This window comes from Rhinoderma darwinii, chromosome 2 (assembly GCF_050947455.1).
Source record: "Rhinoderma darwinii isolate aRhiDar2 chromosome 2, aRhiDar2.hap1, whole genome shotgun sequence".
NCBI lineage: Eukaryota > Metazoa > Chordata > Amphibia > Anura > Rhinodermatidae > Rhinoderma > Rhinoderma darwinii.
The window spans coordinates 356567412-356590554 of NC_134688.1; the positions used below are offsets into that span (position 1 = coordinate 356567412).

The 23143-nt window shown below is 43.0% G+C and overlaps 1 protein-coding gene across 3 annotated transcripts in view; it reads right to left on the reverse strand.

The window, feature by feature from the left end:
* Window positions 1-23143, reverse strand: part of SYCP1 (synaptonemal complex protein 1) — a 433751-nt gene that overhangs the window by 280010 nt on the left and 130598 nt on the right. For all 3 annotated transcript variants that reach the window (XM_075850715.1, XM_075850716.1, XM_075850717.1), the window contains exons 7-9: window positions 21208-21281; window positions 15368-15426; window positions 2890-2959 (exon numbers count right to left, since the gene is read on the reverse strand). In XM_075850715.1, the coding sequence (XP_075706830.1) occupies window positions 2890-2959; window positions 15368-15426; window positions 21208-21281 (203 nt within the window). The remainder of the gene's footprint in view (window positions 1-2889; window positions 2960-15367; window positions 15427-21207; window positions 21282-23143) is intronic.

Sequence of the window (23143 nt, forward strand, 5' to 3'; positions counted from 1 at the left end):
GTACGAACAACTGATGACCTATCCACGGGATAGGTCATCAGTACATGATTAGTAGGGGTCTGAAACCCGTACCCTGCACCTATCAGCTGCTTTGACTGTCTCCGGGCACAGCAGGTGGCTCCGGACACTAAATAGCGGCCATGCTGCAGTACTGCAGCTCTGCTCCCATTTAAGTGATTTGCAGTTCTGCAGCACGGCTGCTATGCAGTGTACGGCAGAGGCAGCTGGAACAGTTGATCGCTGCGGGATCATATACTGATGACCTATCCTGTGAATAGGTCATCAGTTGCTCGTGCCCGGACAACCCCTTTATGACCTGGCCTGGCAGCAGTTATCTGGTTATTCTGTTATTGTGACATATATTATCTGTGATCTGAATATATATTGTTGCAATAATAATATGCAGCGAGAGTAAAGTAATGGAAGAGAAGAGGTTGGTGTTCTGTAGACCAGCGAGTGTGAGAAGGGGTCCTGATTAATCCCTTCCCTCTGCAGTCATTTTTTTGGATTCTCACTTTTGTTTTCTCCTTCCCACCTTCCAAAAGATATAACTTTTTTATTTTTTCATCGATAAAGCCGTATGAGGCCATGTTTTTTTGCGGGACGAGTTGTAGATTTTCATGGCACCATTTATTGTACCATATAATGTACTGGGAAACTGGAAAGATATTATTTGTGGGGTGGATTGTGAGAAAAAAAAAAAAACAGCAATTCCTCAATTTTTTGGAGGGGGATTTGTTTTTACAGCGTTCACTGTGCGGTAAAAATGACATATTAACATTATTCTGTGGGTCAATATGGTTACAGCAATACCAAATTTATATTTGTTTTCATTTATCGAATTTACTGAATGTAACTATGTTGTTGGTACATTATTTAAAATTTTGGAGCCCCTCTTATAATTTTGCCAAGGGCCACACTTTACCTAAAACCGGTCCTGACTGTGATCAATCATCATCTGCTCCATTATAACACATGAGAAATGGCAGTCAGTCTGCAAATGCCTCCCATGTTCCACAGACACAATAGTAGTAGAGCGTTTGGGACATTGTTATTAAGATTTTACATTACAAACATTGAGCTGTGCTGTTCTCAATCAAGCACTGGTGTAAGATAGTCTAATACAGTCACACTAGCGTGAGAGGCCTCATTCGGAGCCTCCATCAGCAGTTCCATAATATTAGATGGGAGGAATAACGCCGCATGCAGTGCTATTCTTCCTGTCAAAACAACAAACAAAACAACACCACCGCACTAGTCAATGGAGTCCGTCAGGCACCGTTGATGTCAGTCATGCCATGGATCCGGCACAGCCATAATGGTTTCCGCTATATAAGATTCCCTATTATGATAACTCACAGGCAGCTCCCTCTTTCCCCCCTCGCCTCACACTCTCTCTGCAGATCTGCTCGGTGTCATCCTTACCCTAAGGCCGGATTCACACGAACGTGTGCGTTTTGCGCGTGCAAAAAACGCAGCGTTTTGCGCGCGCAAAAGGTCCATAAAAGCTACGTGTGTCATGAGCATATGATGCGTGGCTGCGTGATTAGGGCTCATTTACACAAGCGTGATATACGTCCGTGCAACGCGCGTGATTTTCACGCGTGTCATACGGACCTATGTTAGTCTATAGGGCCGTGCAGACAGTCCGTGATTTTTGCGCAACGTGAGTCCGTTGCGTAAAACTCACGACATGTCCTATATTTCTGCGTTGTTCGCGCATAACGCAACCATTGAAGTCAATATGTGCGTGAAAATCACGCATGCCACATGGAAGCACTTCCGTGGGACAAGCGTGAGTCGCGCAACAGCTGTCAAACTATGAATATAAACAGAAAAGCATCACGTGCTTTTCTGTTTACAAACATCCAAGCGGAGTGTCATAATGATGGCGGTTGCGTGAAAATCACGCAGCTGCGCATCATACGGGGCTGACACACGGAGCTGTTAAGTGCCTTTTGTGCATGCAAAACGCCGCATTTTTTGCGTGCGCAAAACGCACATGCTCGTGTAAATGAGCCCTTATTATGATCGTTATGACACTCTGTTTTTAGGTTTGTAAACAGAAAAGCACGTGGTGCTTTTCTGTTTTCATTCATAGTTTTGACTACTGTAGCGCGCGGCACACAGAAGTGCGTCTGAGTGCCCTGCGCGGTTTTCACGCACCCATTGACTTCAATGGGTGCGTGATGCGCGAAAAACTGCCAAATATAGGACATGTCGCGCGTTTCACGCAGCGGACATACGCTGCGTGAAAATCACTGACAGTCTGAACGGCCCCATTGACTAATGTAGATCCGTGCGACGTGCGTGAAAATCACGCGCACTGCACGGACGTATTATACGTTCGTCTGAATAAGCCCTAAGTGTGATTGAAAACTGGCGACTTTGGCTCAATTCACACTACAACTTTGTCGGCATATGCAGCAGGAAAATCTCCTGACATATACATAGACATGCCAATACAACATATGCCTAAAGGGAGAAGGAAATCTTTTCAAACTCTTCCTTTAGGTAATGTTTCACCTTCTTCTTTATTATTAGATATATTCCCTTTTTTATGAAAAAAAAAATGCAGTATGTTTGGGAAGGTGGATCACAGTAAAAACATTCTTAATGTACAACATGCAATTTAGACTTGTTCAGCTACTCCACTGAACTATAATGAAAAACGGTTGCTGGCTATGCAATTTTGGCTCAATTCACACTGCTACTTTGTTGGAATATGCAGCAGGAAAATCTCCTGACATATACATTGACATGCCAATAAAACATGCCAAAAGGGTAGGTTCACCCGTGTTGAACCTGCACGAGCTCAGGATTAATAAAACAGAAACTAAAAAGGATTATTAAAACTTGCAAAATAATGACAAAAAACAAAACACTTACTTTGGTTGTACAACTCTTGCCTTGAGTTCTCTGCTTGCATACGAAGCTCTTCAAAAGCCATTATCATCCGCTGCAAAATACAGTTCTCAATCATAAAACATTCATGTTAAGGGTATGTTCACACGGCGTATGTGTGAAGAAGAAAAATACAAGGCTGATTTCAAGAGAAAACAGCTTCTGAATCGAGCTGCTTTGGAGCTGATTTTTGCAAGCGTTTTTAACCGTGGAAAATCAGCTTGTTAAAATACACCTTATGTGATATATATAAATGGAAAGCTGTTTGCAGGAGTATTTCAAGTGTATTTCTGAGCGTAATACGAGCACTTTACGCTTTCAAATATGCCTGAAAATAAACCATGTGAACACGTACTAATTCTAAGATTACAATATTTATTTTGAATAATACTTAAAAAAATAGCAACAGAGGGCACTCTTTCTACCTTTAAGGGGGTGTCCCCCCTCACCTCTAAGGCCCCAATGCCCACAACCATAGTGGTGTGCACGGGCCGTGATTTGCGGCTCGGACGGCCGCGGAGTGTCACCAGTGGCCGTCCGCAAATCACGGGCCGTGCACATTGCCATCTGCATTCATTTCAACGAGCCTGGACCACATAATGCGGCCGTAATGAGAAATGTCCTATCTTTTTGCGGTCCAGGATCGCGGGCAATGCACAGACCATGGAAACCACGGTCGTGTGAATGGGCCCCTTTGAAATGAACGGGGCAACACTTCACCCGCAGATTTGCCGCAAAAATATGTTCATGTGCATGGGGCCTTACAACACTAGATGGGGTAGTGGAGACTAGTTTAATTATATCTATATGTGCGATCATTCTGTAAGTCACATTAGAGAAATTAACAGATATTCCTCACGCGCCGAATGTGAAATGTCTAGCTACTCCACCTTTTTTTTAGTTGTTTACATTTTACCTTTTTAATAGGATGCAACTAGACACAGAAATTATGCAGCCATTTTTCTGTCCTGTTAAAGAACAGGATCCAGACAGATACTGTTTATTTTTTACAATAAAAGTAAATGGAAACTGGATGCAATAGCATACCTATTTTTCTAATCTTAAAAAAAAAAAAAAAAAAAAAAGCTCTCAGGAGGATGCGAAAATCATGGTTTAACAGGTCGACTTTTAAAAAAAACAAAAAAAAACCTGTGTAAGATATTTAACCCTTCCCGCCAAGACCAGTTCTGGCCTTTCGGACAGAGACCCATTTTGATTCTTTTATTTGTCAATTTACATGGGAATAGATTTGTAATGATTTTACTTATCTAAGCGATTCGGACACGGTTTTCTCGTGACACATTGTACTTTATGTTAGTGGTAGATTTTGGTCAATACATTTTGTGTTTATTTGTAAAATACATCAAAATGTATCGAACATTTGCATTTTTCAACATTTCAGTTTTCAAATCAGAATATTTTAGGGACCAATTCCGTTCTGAAGTGGCTTTGAGAGGTACATACATATACTTAAGGGGCTTTCCAGGGACACCAAATTTTTAGGGCCAGCAGCGCACGAGCACTGAGGAATAGCATCAACATGAACAAAACGGAGTGGGCATTGAGGCGTAAGCAAAGAATTGAACGGGGTGGGCAATGAAAAAGCTGTAGACCAATAGGAAACCTCAAACCCGGGTATACGTCAGAAGTCCTGGGTTTGAGGCATGCTCTGCTTAGGATTCAATGCAGACACCATTGTTTTCGTGAGCATGCTATTCCTCTTAGCACGAGCTCTGCCCGTCCCGAAAAACTTTTTCGGGGCGAGCAGTGCACTAACACTGCGAAGGAAATTGTGTCGGCATTGAAGAATAAGCAAAGAATGAATAGGGCGGGTATTAAGGAGGCTGTGGACCAATAGGATGCCTCAAACCTAGGACTTCTGACGTAGACACGGGTTTGAGGCATCCTATTAGTCCACAGCCTCCTCAATGCCCGGCACGGCATTGCTTATGCATCAATGCCAGACCGGTGTCGATGCTCAGTGAGATATCGACACAGGTCTGCATAATAACGCTCGTGCACGATCATGTGTCGAAGCAAAGAGCACTAGGATGAAAAGCAGAACTTCCAGCTGACCAGATGTAGGGTGAATAGTAGCAAATGCATTCCGATTAAACAGAATTCATATTAGGAAGTTTATTTAACTTTGACATAGAGTATTAGTACAAAAATGTTGTATCCCTGGAAAAACCCTTTAATTACCCCATTTGGAGAGACCTGCGCACCATTCGTATGGTATACCAATAATAATAAATTTTCCCCAGTGGGGAAATCTTTCCACACAGTTATAATACTAATAGTCTCCTGTATTCTGGACCCTCATTGGGGAATAAAGAGGTAAATCTGTGCATAAAAGATGACTATCTATTTGTAACTAATGCTACATGTAATATTGCAGTGAATAAAAATTCTATAACAAAAAAAACAAAAACATTTTCTACATTATGTTGGCATAAATAGTAATCATAATTTTTTTTAACTTGAGGGATTAGCAACAATTTTTTACATTTCAAACATTTTTAAGATAGTTTCCAAAACAGAATTTTTTAGGGACAAATTCAGTTCTGAAGTACATTTTAGGGGCCTATATATTTTATAAACCCCAATAAATTACCCCATTTTAAAAACTGCATCCCTCAAAGTATTTAAAACAGCATTTAGGAAGTTTGTCAACCCTTCAGGTGTTTCACAGGATTTAAAGCAAAGAAAAGGTGAAATGTGAAAATAATTTTTTTTTGTGTAGATATTCAATTGTAACCCTTTAATGACCAGCCTATTTTAAACCTTAATGACCAAGCTATTTTTTTACGTTTTTCCATCGTCACGTAGAGCTATAACTTTTTTATTTTTGCATCTACATAGCTGTATAAGGTCTTGTTTTTTTGCTGAACAAGTTGTTTTTTTTTTAGTAGCACCCTTTTCGGGTACAAATAACTTATTGATTAACTTTTATTAACTTTTTTTTCGGGGATAAAAGAATAAAAACGCAATTTGGCCACACTTTTTTGCGTCCTAAATTTATGCCGTTTACCGTGTGGTATAAATAACACAATAACTTTATTTAGTAGGTTGTTACGATTGCAACGTTACCAAATTTATATAGATTTTGTATGTTTTTGTATAGGATCTGCCAGGCACAGCTTCTTTATCAACGCCCATAAGTAATCAGTCTGCACCTGCTTCTAGGTCTGTGAGACTGACTCCATCTTCCACCACTCAGGATGGCAGGCTTAGGAGTGGGAGAGCCTATCGCAGCCTGGCCAGACGGAGCTAGCTCCCGCCCTCTGTCTATTTATACCTGCCTTTCCTGTTCCTCCTTGCTTGTGAATCTTCTCTGTTGGTTTCCTGGCCCTGCTGCAGCTTCTTGTACTATTTGTCCCTGCTTCGTATTGACCCTGGCTTCCTGACTACTCTCCTGCTCTGCGTTTGGTACCTCGTGCTCTCCTGGTTTGACTCGGCTTGTTCACTACTCTCCTGCTCTGCGTTTGGCACCTCGTACTCTCCTGGTTTGACTCGGCTCGTTTACTACTCTTGTTGCTCGCGGTGTTGCCGTGGGCAACTGCCCCGTTTCCCTTAGGTTCTGTGTTCCCTTGTCTGTTTGTCTGTCGTGCACTTATTGAGTGTAGGGACCGTCGCCCAGTTGTACCCCGTCGCCTAGGGCGGGTCGATGCAAGTAAGCAGGGACTGAGTGGCGGGTAGATTCGGGCTCACTTGTCTGTTTCCCTACCCCCATCATTACATATTCACAAGCCTATATACCTAGTCTACTCTGGTCCCCGACACTCTATGGACCCCCTTGAGACCCTGGCTCAGCAAATGAAGAGTCTCTCCCTACAGGTCCAGGCCCTGGCTCAGAGGGTCAACCAGCCTGATGCTACCATGGTAGTGCCCCTCACCTCACCTCTTGAACCCCACCTCAAGTTGCCTGACCGGTTCTCAGGGGACCGGAAGACTTTTCTCTCCTTTCGGGAGAGTTGTAGGCTCTATTTTCGCTTAAAGCCCCACTCCTCAGGTTCTGAGAGCCAGCAGGTGGGTATAATTATGTCCCGGCTCCCGGAGGGGCCCCAAGAATGGGCCTTCTCCTTGGCTCCTGACGCCCCTGAACTTTCCTCCGTTGATCTTTTCTTTTCTGCTCTCGGACTCATTTATGACGAGACTGACAAGACTGCCTTTGCCGAGAGTCAGCTGGTGACCTTACGTCAGGGTAAGAGACCTGTTGAGGAGTATTGTTCTGACTTTAGGAAGTGGTGCGTAGCTTCTCGGTGGAATGACCCTGCCTTAAGGTGCCAGTTTAGGTTGGGCCTGTCGAACGCCCTGAAAGACCTGCTAGTTAGCTACCCCTCTTCTGACTCCCTAGACCAGGTTATGGCTTTAGCGGTACGACTTGACCGACGTCTCAGGGAACGACGACTTGAACGTCTTGGTGTTTTCTCCTCTGACTCCCCCATGATGCCTCCCGAGGTTCCGTTGCTTCGTTCTTCCACGGAAGACTCAGAGGTACCTATGCAACTCGGGGCCTCCGTGTCCCCCCAACAACGTAGAGTTCCGCAGGAAGAATGGTCTCTGCTTCTATTGTGGGGATGACAAGCATCAAGTGAACAACTGTCCTGGGCGTAAGAATAAGCAGCCGGAGGAACTTCCGCGCCTAAGTGATCATCGGGGAGGTCACTTGGGCGCACAGGTATTTCCCGTAAATATGAAACGTAATAAAATCTTGCTTCCCTTTCAGGTCTCTTTTGGTGGTAGGTCTGCTACCGGCAGTGCCTTCATGGATTCAGGGTCTACTGCTAATATCATGTCTGTGGAATTTGCTATGTCTCTAGCTATGCCTTTGATTGATTTGCCTAAACCTGTCCCGGTAGTGGGTATCGACTCCACTCCTCTTGCTAATGGTTATTTTACACAGCATACCCCTGTTTTTGAACTCCTTGTTGGCTCCATGCATTTGGAGCAGTGCTCTGTACTGTTAATGCAGGGATTATCGTCCGATTTGGTTTTAGGCCTTCCCTGGTTGCAGTTGCATAATCCCACGTTTGACTGGAATACTGGGGATCTTACCAAATGGGGTAATGAATGCTTGACGTCATGTTTTTCTGTTAATTCTATTTCTCCCCCTGAGGAGGTGAACACGCTACCTGAGTTTGTTCAGGACTTCGCTGATGTTTCCTCTAAGGAGGCCTCCGAAGTGTTACCCCCTCATAGAGAATACGATTGCGCTATCGATTTGGCACAAGGAGCTAAGCTCCCTAAGGGTAGGATATTTAATCTCTCTTGTCCCGAACGTGAAGCCATGAGAGAGTATATCCAGGAATGCCTGGCCAAGGGTTACATTCGCCCCTCTACTTCTCCGGTAGGTGCTGGCTTCTTCTTCGTTGGGAAGAAGGATGGTGGTCTTAGGCCATGCATTGACTACCGAAACTTGAATAAGGTCACTGTGAGGAACCAGTATCCCCTTCCTTTGATTCCTGATCTCTTTAATCAGGTTCAGGGGGCCCAATGGTTCTCTAAGTTTGATCTACGGGGGGCTTATAACCTTATCCGCATCAAAGAGGGGGATGAGTGGAAGACTGCGTTTAACACGCCCGAAGGTCATTTCGAATACCTCGTCATGCCCTTTGGGTTGTGTAATGCTCCCGCGGTCTTCCAGAATTTCATAAATGAGATTTTAAGAGCCTACCTGGGGGTATTTCTTGTAGTGTACCTTGATGACATACTTGTGTTTTCCAAGGACTGGTCCTCCCACATTGAGCATGTCAGGAAGGTGCTCCAGGTCCTTCGGGAAAACAAACTGTTTGTGAAGACCGAAAAATGTGTGTTTGGGGTGCAGGAGATACCATTTTTGGGTCAAATCCTCACTCTTCATGAATTCCGCATGGACCCCGCCAAGGTCCAGGCTGTGGCGGAATGGGTCCAACCTGCCTCCCTGAAGGCGTTACAGTGCTTCCTGGGGTTCGCTAATTATTACAGGAGATTTATTGCTAACTTCTCGGTCATCGCTAAGCCTCTTACGGATCTCACTTGCAAAGGTGCTGATCTCCTCCACTGGCCTCCTGAGGCTGTCCAGGCTTTTGAGGTCCTTAAGAAGTGCTTTATCTCGGCCCCAGTGCTGGTTCAGCCCAACCAAATGGAGCCGTTTATCGTGGAGGTTGACGCGTCCGATGTGGGAGTGGGGGCTGTCTTGTCCCAGGGTACCAGGTCCCTCACCCATCTCCGTCCCTGTGCCTACTTCTCCAGGAAGTTTTCGCCCACTGAGAGTAACTATGATATTGGCAACCGCGAACTCTTAGCCATTAAATGGGCATTTGAAGAGTGGCGCCACTTCCTGGAGGGGGCTAGGCACCAGGTAACGGTCCTTACCGACCACAAGAATCTGGTTTTCCTAGAATCTGCCCGGAGGCTAAACCCGAGACAAGCTCGATGGGCGTTATTTTTTACCAGATTCAACTTTTTGGTTACCTATAGGGCTGGGTCTAAAAATATTAAGGCTGATGCAATGTCGCGTAGCTTCATGGCCAGCCCTCCTTCGGAGGAAGATCCTGCTTGTATTTTGCCTCCAAGTATAATCATTTCCTCTATTGATTCTGATTTAGTCTCTGAGATTGCGGCTGATCAAGGTTCAGCTCCCGGGAACCATCCTGAGAACAAGCTGTTTGTTCCCCTGCAATTCCGGCTAAGGGTACTTAGGGAAAATCATGACTCCAAACTATCCGGTCATCCAGGCATCCTGGGTACCAAGCACCTCATTGCCAGAAACTATTGGTGGCCTGGGTTGCCTAAAGACGTTAAGGCCTACGTCGCCGCTTGTGAAGTTTGTGCTAGGTCCAAGACTCTCAGGTCCCGACCAGCGGGCTTACTACGTTCTTTGCCCATTCCCCAGAGACCTTGGACCCATATCTCCATGGATTTTATCACCGATTTGCCTCCATCTCAAGGCAAGTCGGTGGTGTGGGTTATGTGGGTTTACCGCTTCAGTAAGATGTGCCACTTTGTGCCCCTCAAGAAACTACCCAATGCTAAGACGTTAGCTACCTTGTTTGTCAAACACATCCTGCGTCTCCATGGGGTCCCTGTCAATATTGTTTCTGACAGAGGGGTACAATTTGTTTCATTGTTTTGGAGAGCCTTCTGTAAAAAGTTGGAGATTGATCTGTCCTTCTCCTCTGCCTTCCATCCTGAAACTAATGGCCAAACTGAGAGGACTAATCAGTCTCTAGAACAATATTTAAGGTGTTTTATCTCTGACTGTCAATATGATTGGGTCTCATTCATTCCCCTCGCCGAATTTTCCCTTAATAACCGGGTCAGTAACTCGTCAGGGGTCTCCCCCTTTTTCTGTAATTTTGGGTTTAATCCGCGGTTCTCCTCCGTTTCACCTGGTAGTTCCAACAATCCCGAGGTAGAAGTCGTTCATCGGGAACTGTGCACAGTCTGGGCCCAGGTTCAGAAGTACCTAGAGGCGTCCCAGAGCATACAAAAAACTCAGGAAGATAGAAGACGTTCTGCTAACCTCTTGTTTATGGTCGGGATCTGGTGTGGCTATCGTCAAAAAATTTGCGCCTGAAAGTCCCGTCCAAGAAGTTTGCTCCCCGGTTTATAGGGCCGTACAAGGTAATTGAAGTCCTCAATCCTGTCTCCTTCCGACTGGAGTTGCCCCCATCTTTTCGAGTACACGACGTGTTTCATGCCTCCCTCCTTAAACGCTGCTCCCCGTCCTTGGCTCCCTCGAAGAAACCTCCTGTCCCTGTTCTCACCCCTGAGGGGGTAGAATTCGAGGTGGCCAAGATTGTGGACAGCAGGATGGTCCAAGGCTCCCTCCAGTACCTGGTCCATTGGAGAGGATACGGGCCTGAGGAGAGGACGTGGGTACCCGCCCGGGATGTTCACGCTGGGATATTGGTCAGGAGGTTCCACCTTCGTTTCCCCAATAAACCAGGTCCACTTAGAAAGGGTCCGGTGGCCGCTCATAAAAGGGGGGGTACTGTAAAGGATCTGCCAGGCACAGCTTCTTTATCATTGCCCATAGGTAATCAGTCTGCACCTGCTTCTCGGTCTGTGAGACTGACTCCATCTTCCACCACTCAGGATGGCAGGCTTAGGAGTGGGAGAGCCTATCGCAGCCTGGCCAGACGGAGCTAGCTCCCGCCCTCTGTCTATTTATACCTGCCTTTCCTGTTCCTCCTTGCTTGTGAATCTTCTCTGTTGGTTTCCTGGCCCTGCTGCAGCTTCTTGTACTATTTGTCCCTGCTTCGTATTGACCCTGGCTTGCTGACTACTCTCCTGCTCTGCGTTTGGTACCTCGTGCACTCCTGGTTTGACTCGGCTTGTTCACTACTCTCCTGCTCTGCGTTTGGCACCTCATACTCTCCTGGTTTGACTCGGCTCGTTTACTACTCTTGTTTCTCACGGTGTTGCCGTGGGCAACTGCCCCGTTTCCCTTAGGTTCTGTGTTCCCTTGTCTGTTTGTCTGTCGTGCACTTATTGAGTGTAGGGACCGTCGCCCAGTTGTACCCCGTCGCCTAGGGCGGGTCGTTGCAAGTAGGCAGGGACTGAGTGGCGGGTAGATTAGGGCTCACTTGTCTGTTTCCCTACCCCCATCATTACAGTTTTACTACTTTTACACAGTAAAATCTCTTTTTTTTCAATATTATTTGTTTTTCGGTCTCCATATTTGAAGAGCCATAACTTTTTTATTTTTCCGCCGATGCAGCTGTATGTGGACTTATTTTTGCGGGACGACTTGTAGTTTTTATTGGTACCATTTTGGAGTAGATTCGATTTTTTGATCACTTTTTTATCAAAATTTTTTTTTTAGGCAGGATTCACAGAAAACAGCAATATTTGCATTGTTTTTTATTTTATTATTTACAGCGTTCGTAAGTAATGTAATAACTTTATAGTTGGGGTCGTTATGGATGCGGCAATACCAAATATGTGTCACATTTTTACTTTTTTTTAAAAATAATAATAATAATAATAATAAAGCAGTTTATAAGTGAAAAAGTGGGTTTTTCATTTTTGTTTCACTTTTTTATTTATTAACTTTATTAAATTTTTTTTACTTTTCTTTTTACCATTCCCACTAAGGAACTTCACTATGCGATCGTCCGATCACTTTTATAATACACTGCAAATACTTCTATATTGCAGTGTATGGGTATGTGCACACGATGAGAGGCTTTTACGTCTGAAAAGACAGACTGTTTTCAGGAGAAAACAGCTGCGTCGTTTCAGATGTAAATGCTGCTCCTCGTATTATGCGAGGCGTCTTTGACGCCTGTAATCTTGAGCTGCTCTTCATTGACTTCAATGAAGAACGGCTTAAATTACGTTGCAAAGAAGTGCCCTGCACTTCTTTGCCGAGGCAGTCAATTTACACGTCGTAGTTTGACAGCTGTCAAACAACGACGCGTAAATTACAGGTCGTCTGCACAGTACGTCGGCAAACCCATTCAAATGAATGGGCAGATGTTTGCCGACGTATTGTAGCCCTATTTTCAGACGTAAAACGAGGCATAATACGCCTCGTTTACGTCTGAAAATAGGTCGTGTGAACCCAGCCTTACTATTTTTAAGTAATAAAAACAAATTCCCTTTTTTGCGTGATCAAGTCATTTAGAATTGGAAAAATGAAAAAACAAATCATACATAATTGAAATCACCAAGTTTTGTAATGATCTGAAATATATAAAAGTATCATGTTTATTACGCACGTCTGAAAATAGGTTGTGTGAACCCAGCCTATTACTGCTTGTCCATGTAAAATGGACAGGCATCTACTAAGCCATGTGGGGGGAGAGAGGGAGCTCCCTCCCTCTCTCCAAAATCACTCAGATGTGGTGCTCGCTAATGAGCGCCGCATCTGAAGGGTTAAACGAGCGAGATCGATATGGATATCAATGTCGCCTATTCTAGCAGAGCTGCTCCCAGCCCTCAGCTATCTCTGGTTGCTGAGAGCAGAGAGATTTAATGGCTCTCTACTCTATTTGTTTATTCGGATGCAGCGCCGTAAAAAGGCTACTGCATCGGAATAAAGCCCGTTAGTGGCCGCCGTAAAAACACTATGGGGTCGTCACAAACGGGTTAATTTATTTTTTCCTGCAGTTTTTATAAATATGTGGCCCTAGTGTTCTACTTGACTCAAACACAGGCCTCGGAAATGAAGGAGCACTTTGTGGATTTGGGGGGCTCCTTTTATTAGGATGTTTTCCAGGTGCCATCATAGGTTTGCAGGGGCCTTAAAACATAAAGAAATACACCCAAAAAGACCCCATTTTGGAAACTACACCCCTCAAGGAATTCATCTGGAGTTTTAGTTGGCACTCACATTTGTTTCACAGATCTTATTAGGGTATGTCCACACGGCAGCGTCCATTACGGCTGAAATCACGGAGCTGTTTTCAGGAGAAAATAGCTCCTGAATTTCAGACGTAATGGCATGTTGCCGGCGTTTTTCGCAGCATCGATTACGGACGTAATTGGAGCCGTTTTTCTATGGAGTCAATGGAAAACGGCTCCAATTACGTCCTAAGAAGTGACAGCCACTTCTTTGACGCAGGCGTCTTTTTTACGTCTTTTAACAGCGGCGCGTAAAAAAAAATTACCCTCGGCACAGAACATCGTAAAGCCCATTCAAATGAATGGGCAGATGTTTGCCGGCGCATTGGAGCCGTATTTTCGGACGTAATTTGAGGTTAAAATGCCCGAATTACGTCCGTAAATAGGGTGTGTGAACCCAGCCTTCGAATTGGACCATGAAAATTAAAAAGTAAATTTTTCCAGTAATATGCCGTTTTCATTCAAAATGTTTCAATTTAACAAGGGGTAATAGGAGAAAAACCACCCTTCAATTAGTTATGCAATTTCTACAGAGTATGGTAATACCCCAAATGTGGATGTAAACTGCTGTTTGAGCACTCTGTAGGGCTTAGAAGGGAAGAAGCTCCATTAAGCTTTTTGAGCGTAGATTTTGCTTGGAAGTAGCTTTATATTGGGTTTTATCAGTATTTCAATTTATAATGTGGGGGCCTATGTGAGCTGTGCAGAGTACATAAGGGCAAAATAAGGTGATACAATAATGGGGTCCACAGATATGTGGTATGCTTTAAAGAAATCCTTTATGCATAGGTCTGTTCGGCAATTTTTGTCCTTTCTTATCCCCCTTTTGGACCTCACTGAACCTTTTATGGGACCTTTCCTTCTTTACAGTTTTGGAAACTTTGCGAAGAAAGTGTTGCCCCGGTACAATACGGGCACCCTAGCTTCCAGCAGATGAGCTTGTGCCATCCCCATTACCCAAATATTAGGGACTTGATAACTACTTCTTGAAACTGAAGGAATGTTCCCCTCTGGCCTTCTCATCAGGATGTTTTTTCATACCCGCCATAACTCTATCTTTCCATCGATGTAGCCGTATAAGTTTGTTTTTTGCATGAGAAGCTGGAGTTTTTATTGGTACGATTCAGAGGTACATGCGACTTTTTGATCACTTTGTATTCCATTTTATTGGGAGGCAATGTTACCAAAAACAGCAATTCTGGCATTTAATTTTTATGTTTTTTTATGGCGTTGACCGTGTGCCATAAATGACATGTTAACTTTCTTCTGTGGGTCGATACGATTACGGCAATAACAAATTGATATTTTTTTTTTATGTTTTACAGCTTTTACACAATAAAATCACCTTTACAAAAAAAAAAACATGTTTTTTGTGTTGATATGTACTAAGAGCCATACATTTTTAATTTTTACATCGACTGAGTTATGCCGGTCAGTTTTACATTGACAGGCAGCCTATTAGACCCTACCTCTTGACCGCGGCATCTAGGGGGTTAAAAGACCGGGATCCAATCCCAGCCATTACAGAAAATTATTGGATTTAATATACTGCTGACACTCGCTGGTAATAGCGTGGGCTAAGCTTCTGAGCCATTGCAATCATCACCATGCCATAACTTTACCCCTTGCTTACACTGCTGTATACAGCAAATATTAGGAAGGCTTTAAAGTATAACTAAACCTTTAAAAGACTTGACATGTCATAGTTTTGATCGGTGGGGGTGTATACACGGAGACCCCTACTGATCGCTAAAGCGGAGCAGAAGAAGCAATCAGGTGAGCGCTGTGCCACTTAGTTTCAGATCAGCATTTCTCAGAGAGGTGTACGGGCTCAATAGAAAGTCTAGGAGCCTATACACCGCTAGCTCAGCTTTATTCTTCTGCCACATCTTTTTAGAGATTGCTGGGGGTCTCAGTGCTAGGACCCCCACCGATCAAAACTTTTGACATGACACGGACATGTCAAAAGTTTTTAAAAGTTTAGTTACCCTTTAATATAAACTTACTTCATGTTTCACAGATATACACATACAGATATGGATAAGGATGAGCAAAAATAATTAGAATTATATTAAGAAAAATCATATATAAATATAAAGTTAAATTAACAGCATTTTACTCAACTTGCCTCAATATTGTTGTTAAGATCACTATAAAATCGTCTGGTGTCATCTATTTCAATTTCATCTAAAATGTAAACACAATAATATTGAAATATTATGTAATATAATGTTAAATTAATTTACATATTCTGCTTTTTATTTAAAACATTTGTCACGAGTCAGAGGCACTTTACACTAGGGTATCTAATGTAAATGTGGCATTAGCCTGGTGCGGAGTTGCTGTGGCAATGCTTGTACTTCCCTAAAAGTCTATGTAAACCTTTGAAAGTTATTTTATTTTTTTCTTTAAAAAAAACGTCAGCCAGTGTGATTGGTGCAACTTTAAATTTCGTTTTTATTAAAAAAATATATATATTTCTGAGATACAGGTGCTCTTTACTGGTTCAGTGTCTGCGGGTCCTGCGTGACTCTAACACAAAGGATCTACCGGTTATCCATCACATCTTAGTTAATGACTTAGATGTGATAGATTATAGGTGTATCCTGCGTATCAGAGACACGCAGGACCCGCTAACACTGAACTCGTCAGGTCCACGGGACTGACAGATTCAGGTCTCAGCGAAAGATAAAAACTAATTTGAAAGTTGCACCAATCACACAAACTGACATTTTCATTTAAAAAATAAAAACAAATAAAAAATAAAATAAAAAATAAATTATATATATATATCAATCACTTTCAAATGTTTACATAGCCTTTAAAGATGATCTCTCATTGCATATGCTGCCCTATCTGCAAACATCAGGATACTAGGCAGGAGAAGCTGAGCAGATTCACATATAGTTTTCTGGGTTAAGATTCAGTATAACTTCATTGATTTTAAAGTAAAGCTCCAGGCATATTTAAGTAATTTAACATACCAAGGCCATTCTTTCACTCTGGTGCCTTGAATGCAAGTTTTCATGTTGCTCTGTATAATAGAAGTCCTTAACACCACAGGAATTAACAAAACTGCTGCATGGTAGAAGTTACAAAAATGACGCCCCTTCTAACATCACTTCCTGTCCTGCAGCTATTGGCTGAAGCTTCACATCACAGACTTCCTGCTCTTAAAAGCCTCTGCATTCAGTCTGCAACTAATACTGTTAATACTGGGAGGTCTCTTCTCCACTTTCTCTTCTTGCTTTCGGGTCCAAATGCAGGAGCATTCAGCAGTATTACAGCCAGAGTGCATGAGGGTACTTAGAAACCCATTTAAAAGAGGCTCTGTCATCAGTTTCATACTTCCCTATCGCCTACCTAATCTAATAGGCGCTGTGTTGTAGATAACTACTGCGTTGTTTTTAAAACGAAACGTTTGTTAGTGACAAAGTTATGATCGTTTTAACGTTAATGGAAATTTTTCGTAAAAGCCCAACTGGGCGTTTTTTTTTTACTTTAACCAAGTGGACGTTGTAAAGAAAAAAGTGTATGACACTGACTAATCAGCGTCATACACTTCTCTTCATTCATGCCCAGCTTTAGTCACAACCCAGCGTGATCTCGCAAGATCACGCTGTGCCATCACTTACTCCTGCAGTTTCTTCCCTGGAGCGACAGGAGAATGACCAGACATCGCCTCCAGCCTTACAAAAAATTAGCATAAATGTTAAAACCATCATCATTAGGCTGGATTCAAACGAGGCGTTTTGCGTGGGCAAAAGCCACTTAACAGCTCCGTCTGTCAGCCTCGTAAGATGCGCGGCTGCATGATTTTCGCGCAGCCGCCATCATTATGACACTCCGTTTGGATGTTTGTAAACAGAAAAGCACGTGGTGCTTTTCTATTTTCATTCATAGTTTTACAGCTGTTGCGCGAATCAGCTTCCGTGTGGCATGCGTGATTTTCACGCACCCATTAACTTCAATGGGTGCGTGATGCGCGAAATACGCGCAAAGAACGGACATGTCGTGAGTTTTTCGCAGCGGGCTCACGCTGCGTAAAAATCACGCAACTGTCTGCACGGCCCCATAGACTAATATAGGTCCGTGCGTATATCCCGTTCGTCTGAATAAGCCCTAACTTTGTCACTAATAAACTTTAAAAAAAAAAAAAGAGTAGTTATCTACAACACAACGCCTATGAGATTAGGTAGCAGAAAGCGAGGTATGAAACCGGTGACAGAGCCTCTTTAACTGCAAAGTAATATCTGGCAGCTGTTGTAAATGATTACAGCAACCAGACCACAGTAAAAAGGCTGCATGTGAACTGTCACATTCTTTTACTATTTTTCCCTCATTCAGAGCGGGATACATTCAAACATTATTTCTTAAAGTGTATCTCCAATTATAAAACAACTTTTCATAAATCAATAGTACAAGCGAATATAAGAAACTTTGAGAAGTGGAGAAAGAGGCATTTTTCTCTAAGATATATTACAGACACCTTTGCTCTCCCCCAACCCCCCCACCCCCATTTTCGAAATCGTTCACTCACTCAGAATTCACTTACAGAAGCTTCACTGCGCTATCAGGTTACTGCTGTCCATAGAGGTCTATTGAGAGGGGAGGAGGAAGCAGAAGACATGTAAGGCTGGGTTTTCACATTGCGGTCAACAATCATTTTTTGCCGTGATTCACCGCAAAATGGAACGGTTTCTGCAATCTTTGAAAAATCACGTCAAATAAACGCATTTTGACCATAATGTGAAAATCTAGCTCACTAGTCTCATACCATATAAAAAGCATTTAGACAAGATGCATAATACAGCAGTAAGGAACATTATAGCTTGCGAATTCAGCACTGGGGCAAGATATAACACTTATTAAAAGCAGCATGGAGGACATTATACAGCAGGAGCGGTGTAGCTGAGAATCCCACACTTGGGTGGGACAGTAAAACACTTAAAGAGGCTCTGTCACCAGATGATCAAATCCCTATCTCCTATTGCATGTAATCGGCGCTGCAATGTAGATAACAGTAACGTTTGTTTGTTTTTTTTAAAAACGATCATTTTTGGTTATGAGCAATTTTATATTTATGCAAATGAGCCTTTCTAATGGACAACTGGGCGTGTTTTCTCTTATTTCGAACTGGGCGTGTATTGTGTTTGTAACATCTGGGTGTGTTTACTTGTTTTACTAGCTGGGCGTTGTGAATAGAAGTGTATGATGCTGACAAATCAGCATCATTCACTTCTCATCGTCACCACCCAGCTTCTGGCAGTGCACAGACACACACAGCGTGATCTCGCGAGATCACACTGTGACGTCACTTCCTCCCACAGGAACTTCATCGCATCGGACGAGCGAGGACACGCTGTGTGTCTGTACACTGCCAGAAGCTGGGTGGTAACGATGAGAAGTGAATGATGCTGATTCGTCAGCATCATACACTTCTATTCACAACGCCCAGCTAGTAAAACAAGTAAACACGTCCAGATGTTACAAACACAATACACGCCCAGTTGGAAATAAGAGAAAACACGCCCAGTTGGAAATAAGAGAAAACACGCCCAGTTGTCCATTAGAAAGGCTCATTTGCATAAATATAAAATTGCTCATAACTTGGCCAAAAATGATCGTTTTTAAAAAAAAAAAAAAAAACTTTACTGTTATCTACATTGCAGCGCCGATCACATGCAATAGGAGATAGGGATTTGATCATCTGGTGACAGAGCCTCTTTAACAGAAGCTGCAGGACGTCTGTGCCTTTCTCTCACTCTCCTGCAGTCACCTTCCCATGCTTCCCTCCCATCTATATAGAGTTGTATTGGCAGCTGTAACATGAACGGTCAGTGGAGCTTAGCAACCGTATCTCCTCTGCCTCACTGAATACAGATTTTATGAGTGAATTCTGAGTGAGTATACAGTTAAGAAAACAAGGAGGGAGGGGGGAAAGTAGTCTGATTACTGGAAAAAAATGAATTTTTTCTAATAAGATATATTGCATAAGCTTCTTATATTCGCTTGTACTACAGATTTACGCAAAGCTATTTTTAAACGGGGGGTAAACTTTGTTCACATAGCTTTTTTCTCAGCCTATTTCGGAACTTATAATGGTCACATTACGCTCCGTAATACACCTCGAGGACTAATGGAAACAGCTTCTTATTGATTTCAATGATAAAAAGCTGTGTAGTTCACAGGAGGAATCATTTTCCACCATGGTTTAAAAAATACAGAGTAAAAATATTGCTTGTAAAAATGTAGCAACCTGCCACTTCTTGAAGTTTTTTCGAAGCAGATTTTTAACATTTCCAATGGACCATGCCAAAAACACTGAAAAAAAAACAATTAAAAAACGCTTGGCAAATCTGCTTTAAAAACGCCTGTTTTTCAGAGGTGGATTTCTCTTTAAACCAGCCTTGTATTTTTCGGCTTTACAGATATGCTGTGTGAACATGCCCTTCTACTCTTCTGAATTCCTTCAGAAACTTTGAGGCAGATTTTTAACTGCCTGCTGTTTTTTTTCACAGCGTTTTTGCCCGTGGCCATTGAATCGAATGCAAGGACCGCGGGTAAAAAACGCTGCAAAAAAAACACTCAGAAATGAGTGCCGCAGGTTTTTTCTGCCTCCCATTGATTTCAATGGGAGGTCAGAGGCGGAAACTGCGGCAAGAAAGAACATGCCTCTGCCTTCCATTGAAATCAATGGGGGTGATTTCGGAAAAAAAATTTGGCGCCAATTCAGACATGTCAAAATCAGCGGAAACTAACCCTAAGGGCTTATTCAGACGAACGTAAACTACGCGCGTGCAACGCGCGTGATTTTCACGTGCGTTGGCCGTAGCTATATTTGTCAATGGGGCCGTGCAGACATGGCAGCGTTTTTTGCGCAGCGTTGCTCCGTTGCAAAAAACTCACGACATGTCCGTTGATTCAGCGTTTTCAACGCATCACGCACCCATTGAAGTCAATGGGTGCGTGAAAACCACGCATGTCGCACGGAAGCACTGCGAACTGCGTGTTTGCGCAACAGCTATCAAAAGGATGAATGGAAACAGAAAAGCACCACGTGCTTTTCTGTTGCCGAACATCCAAACGGAGTGTCTTTGCGATTAGCGAACCCCGACAACCGAAGCTAAGTTCACCGAGTTCGGCCAAACTCGTTTTGGCCGAACCCGGCAAAAAAAATTCCGGTCCGCGACGCCGGGAGACATTCACTGTGCATGGTGCTGAAAGAGTTAAACTGTTTCAGCACCATAGACAGTGACTTGCGATCCCAAAATACATGAACCTGTAAAAAAAAACGAAGTTCTAACTTACCGATTACTCCTGTCTCCTTCCTGCAGTCCGACCACCCGGGATGACACTTCAGTTCAAGTGACAGCTCCAGCCAATCACAGGCCAAGCACAGGCTGCAGCCAATCACAGGCTGCAGCGGTCACTTGGACTGTCGCGTCATCCAGGGAGGTGGGGCCCGATGTCGAGAGGCGCGTCACCAAGGACGCGTCACCAAGGCAACGGCCGGGAAGTTCTCGGTAAGTACGAACTTTTTCTTTTTTTCACGGTATTCACTGTCGAGGGTGCTGAAAGAGTTAGCTTTTTCAGCACCTAGGACAGTGACGGGCATCGACTAGACTCATCTCTATGATGGCGGCTGCGCGAAAATCACGCAGCCGCGCATCAGACCCGGATGACACACGCAGCTGTCAAATGGTGTTTGCGCGCGCAAAACGCAGCGTTGTTTGCGCGCGCAAAAACGCAACGCTCGTGTGAATCCGGCCTAACACTCTACTGCCCAACACTTAACTATTGGACTATCGGCCTGTCTACTCAACCCTCTTCCCTCTTCTGTGCATCTTCATAAACAAATATTCTCCTTTGAATTTCAAATGTTTTTCCATAAAAACTCAAAAGGGTATTACAAAAATACACTATAAATCACTGGGGGTAAGCATGCACTTTAACTGTTATACATACACATATTAGCTTTTTCTGCAGCTCCATCACACGTTTCTTTGAGGATATTACACAAATGTCTTGTTGCATTGCTCCTATAAAGTACATAATGTAAAAAGAAAACTTGTATCAGTCGGTATACTTTTTTTGCAGGATCCAGTTGTATTGAAACGCGTAGTTAACTATACTTCTCATTAAAGTAAAAAAATAAAAATAAATGCTGGCCAACCTAAGGACAAAAGGATACTCTTTTGGCATACATTTAGCCTTTTAAGTCTATGCGCACGCTGTTGTGTATATACCCTGAAATAGGGAGTACTTCCTGATGCACATGCCAAGTGTAGTGCCCTAGCACAGTGATTGCACTGCAATCTTGCAATGAAACATGTCAAACGTATGTGTTGTGTTCCAAATTTCTAAGCCTATTTAAAGGTTTATTGTGTGAACCGTATTTGCACATAGTAATTAGTATTATTTGACCTGTTGCGAACCTGCTCCGCAATAGTACTTTGCACGGCGCTTATTGAAGCAGACCTGCACCGTACTATTGCGGAGCAGTAATAAACGGTCACTATGTGAAGTCACACAGTGATAACACAGCGACGGCAGCCGTCATTGACAGCCGACCATCTCTGTTACCGGGCTGGGGACCAATCAGCATGCCCCCATGGCGGCGATTTCTGTGATTGTTCAGTCTTCAGAGATTAACCAATCACAGCAGTCTAGGACGTCATCTACAGGAGAAAGCTCCTGTCGCCATCTCTGATCTCCTCATTTCTGTGAGATCGGTGAGGAGATCAGCGAAAGACCTACAAGTGAAAAAAAGCTTTTTAATAACCCCTTCCCGCAAATGGGCGTACAGTAACGCCCTGAGGATGAAGCGGGCACAGGAGATGTGCACGTTTCATCTTCAGCGGGGGGCGGCTGTAATATACAGACGACATCCCACTGCAAATGCGCAGATCACAGTAATCTCTGATCGCCATAGTTTAACCTCTTAAATGCTGCTGTTAATAGCGACAGTGGCATTTAAATGATTGACACCGTGATTGCACCCCATTGCCCCCCCCACGAAAATTGCGGGCTGCCGATGGTTGCTATGGCAACCAGGAAGCCTAGCAACGACTTCCTGGTTGGCCAGCTACGGAAGCTTATTAGGTCCTGCCCAATGCAGGACCTAATGGACTGACTGTCAGTTGTAAAATGACAGTTACAATACACTGCACTACATAAGTAGTGCAGTGTATTGTAAAGGGGATCAGAAGATGAGATTTTCAAGTCCCCTAGTATGTGAAAAGTTTTAGAAAAATAAATAAATCAACATTTTATCTAATAAAAACAATAATCGCACTGTTTCCTTGATCAAGTCCTTTATAATTATAAAAAAAATGAAAAAAAACAACAAAACTATACTTAATAGTTATCACCGCGTTCGTATCGGCCTGATCTATAAAAATATATTATTTATCCCGCACGGTGAACACCTTAAAAAAAACAAAAAAAAAACAATGGCAGAAATTACTATTTTTTGGTCACGTTGTTTCCAAAAATATTTAAGAAAAAGTGATCAAAAAGTCGCAAGTACCCCAAAATGGTACCAATAAAAGCTACAGTTTGTCACGCAAAAAACAAGCCCTCACACAGCTTCGTCGACAAACAATTAAAAAAAAGTTATGGCTCTCAGGATATGGTGACACTAAAACATTTTATTTAGTAAAAAGTGTTTTTATTGTGTAAAAGTAGTAAAACATATAAAAACGATATAAATTTGGTATTGCCATAATCGTATCGAACCGCAGAATAAAGTAAATATGTTGTTTATACTGCACAGAGAACGCCGTTGAAAATTGATAAAAACAGTGAGAATTTGTGTTTTTGTATCCTCACCTCCCAAAAAAATCAATAAAAAAAAAATCACATGTACCCCAAAATTATACTAATAAAAACTACAGCTCGT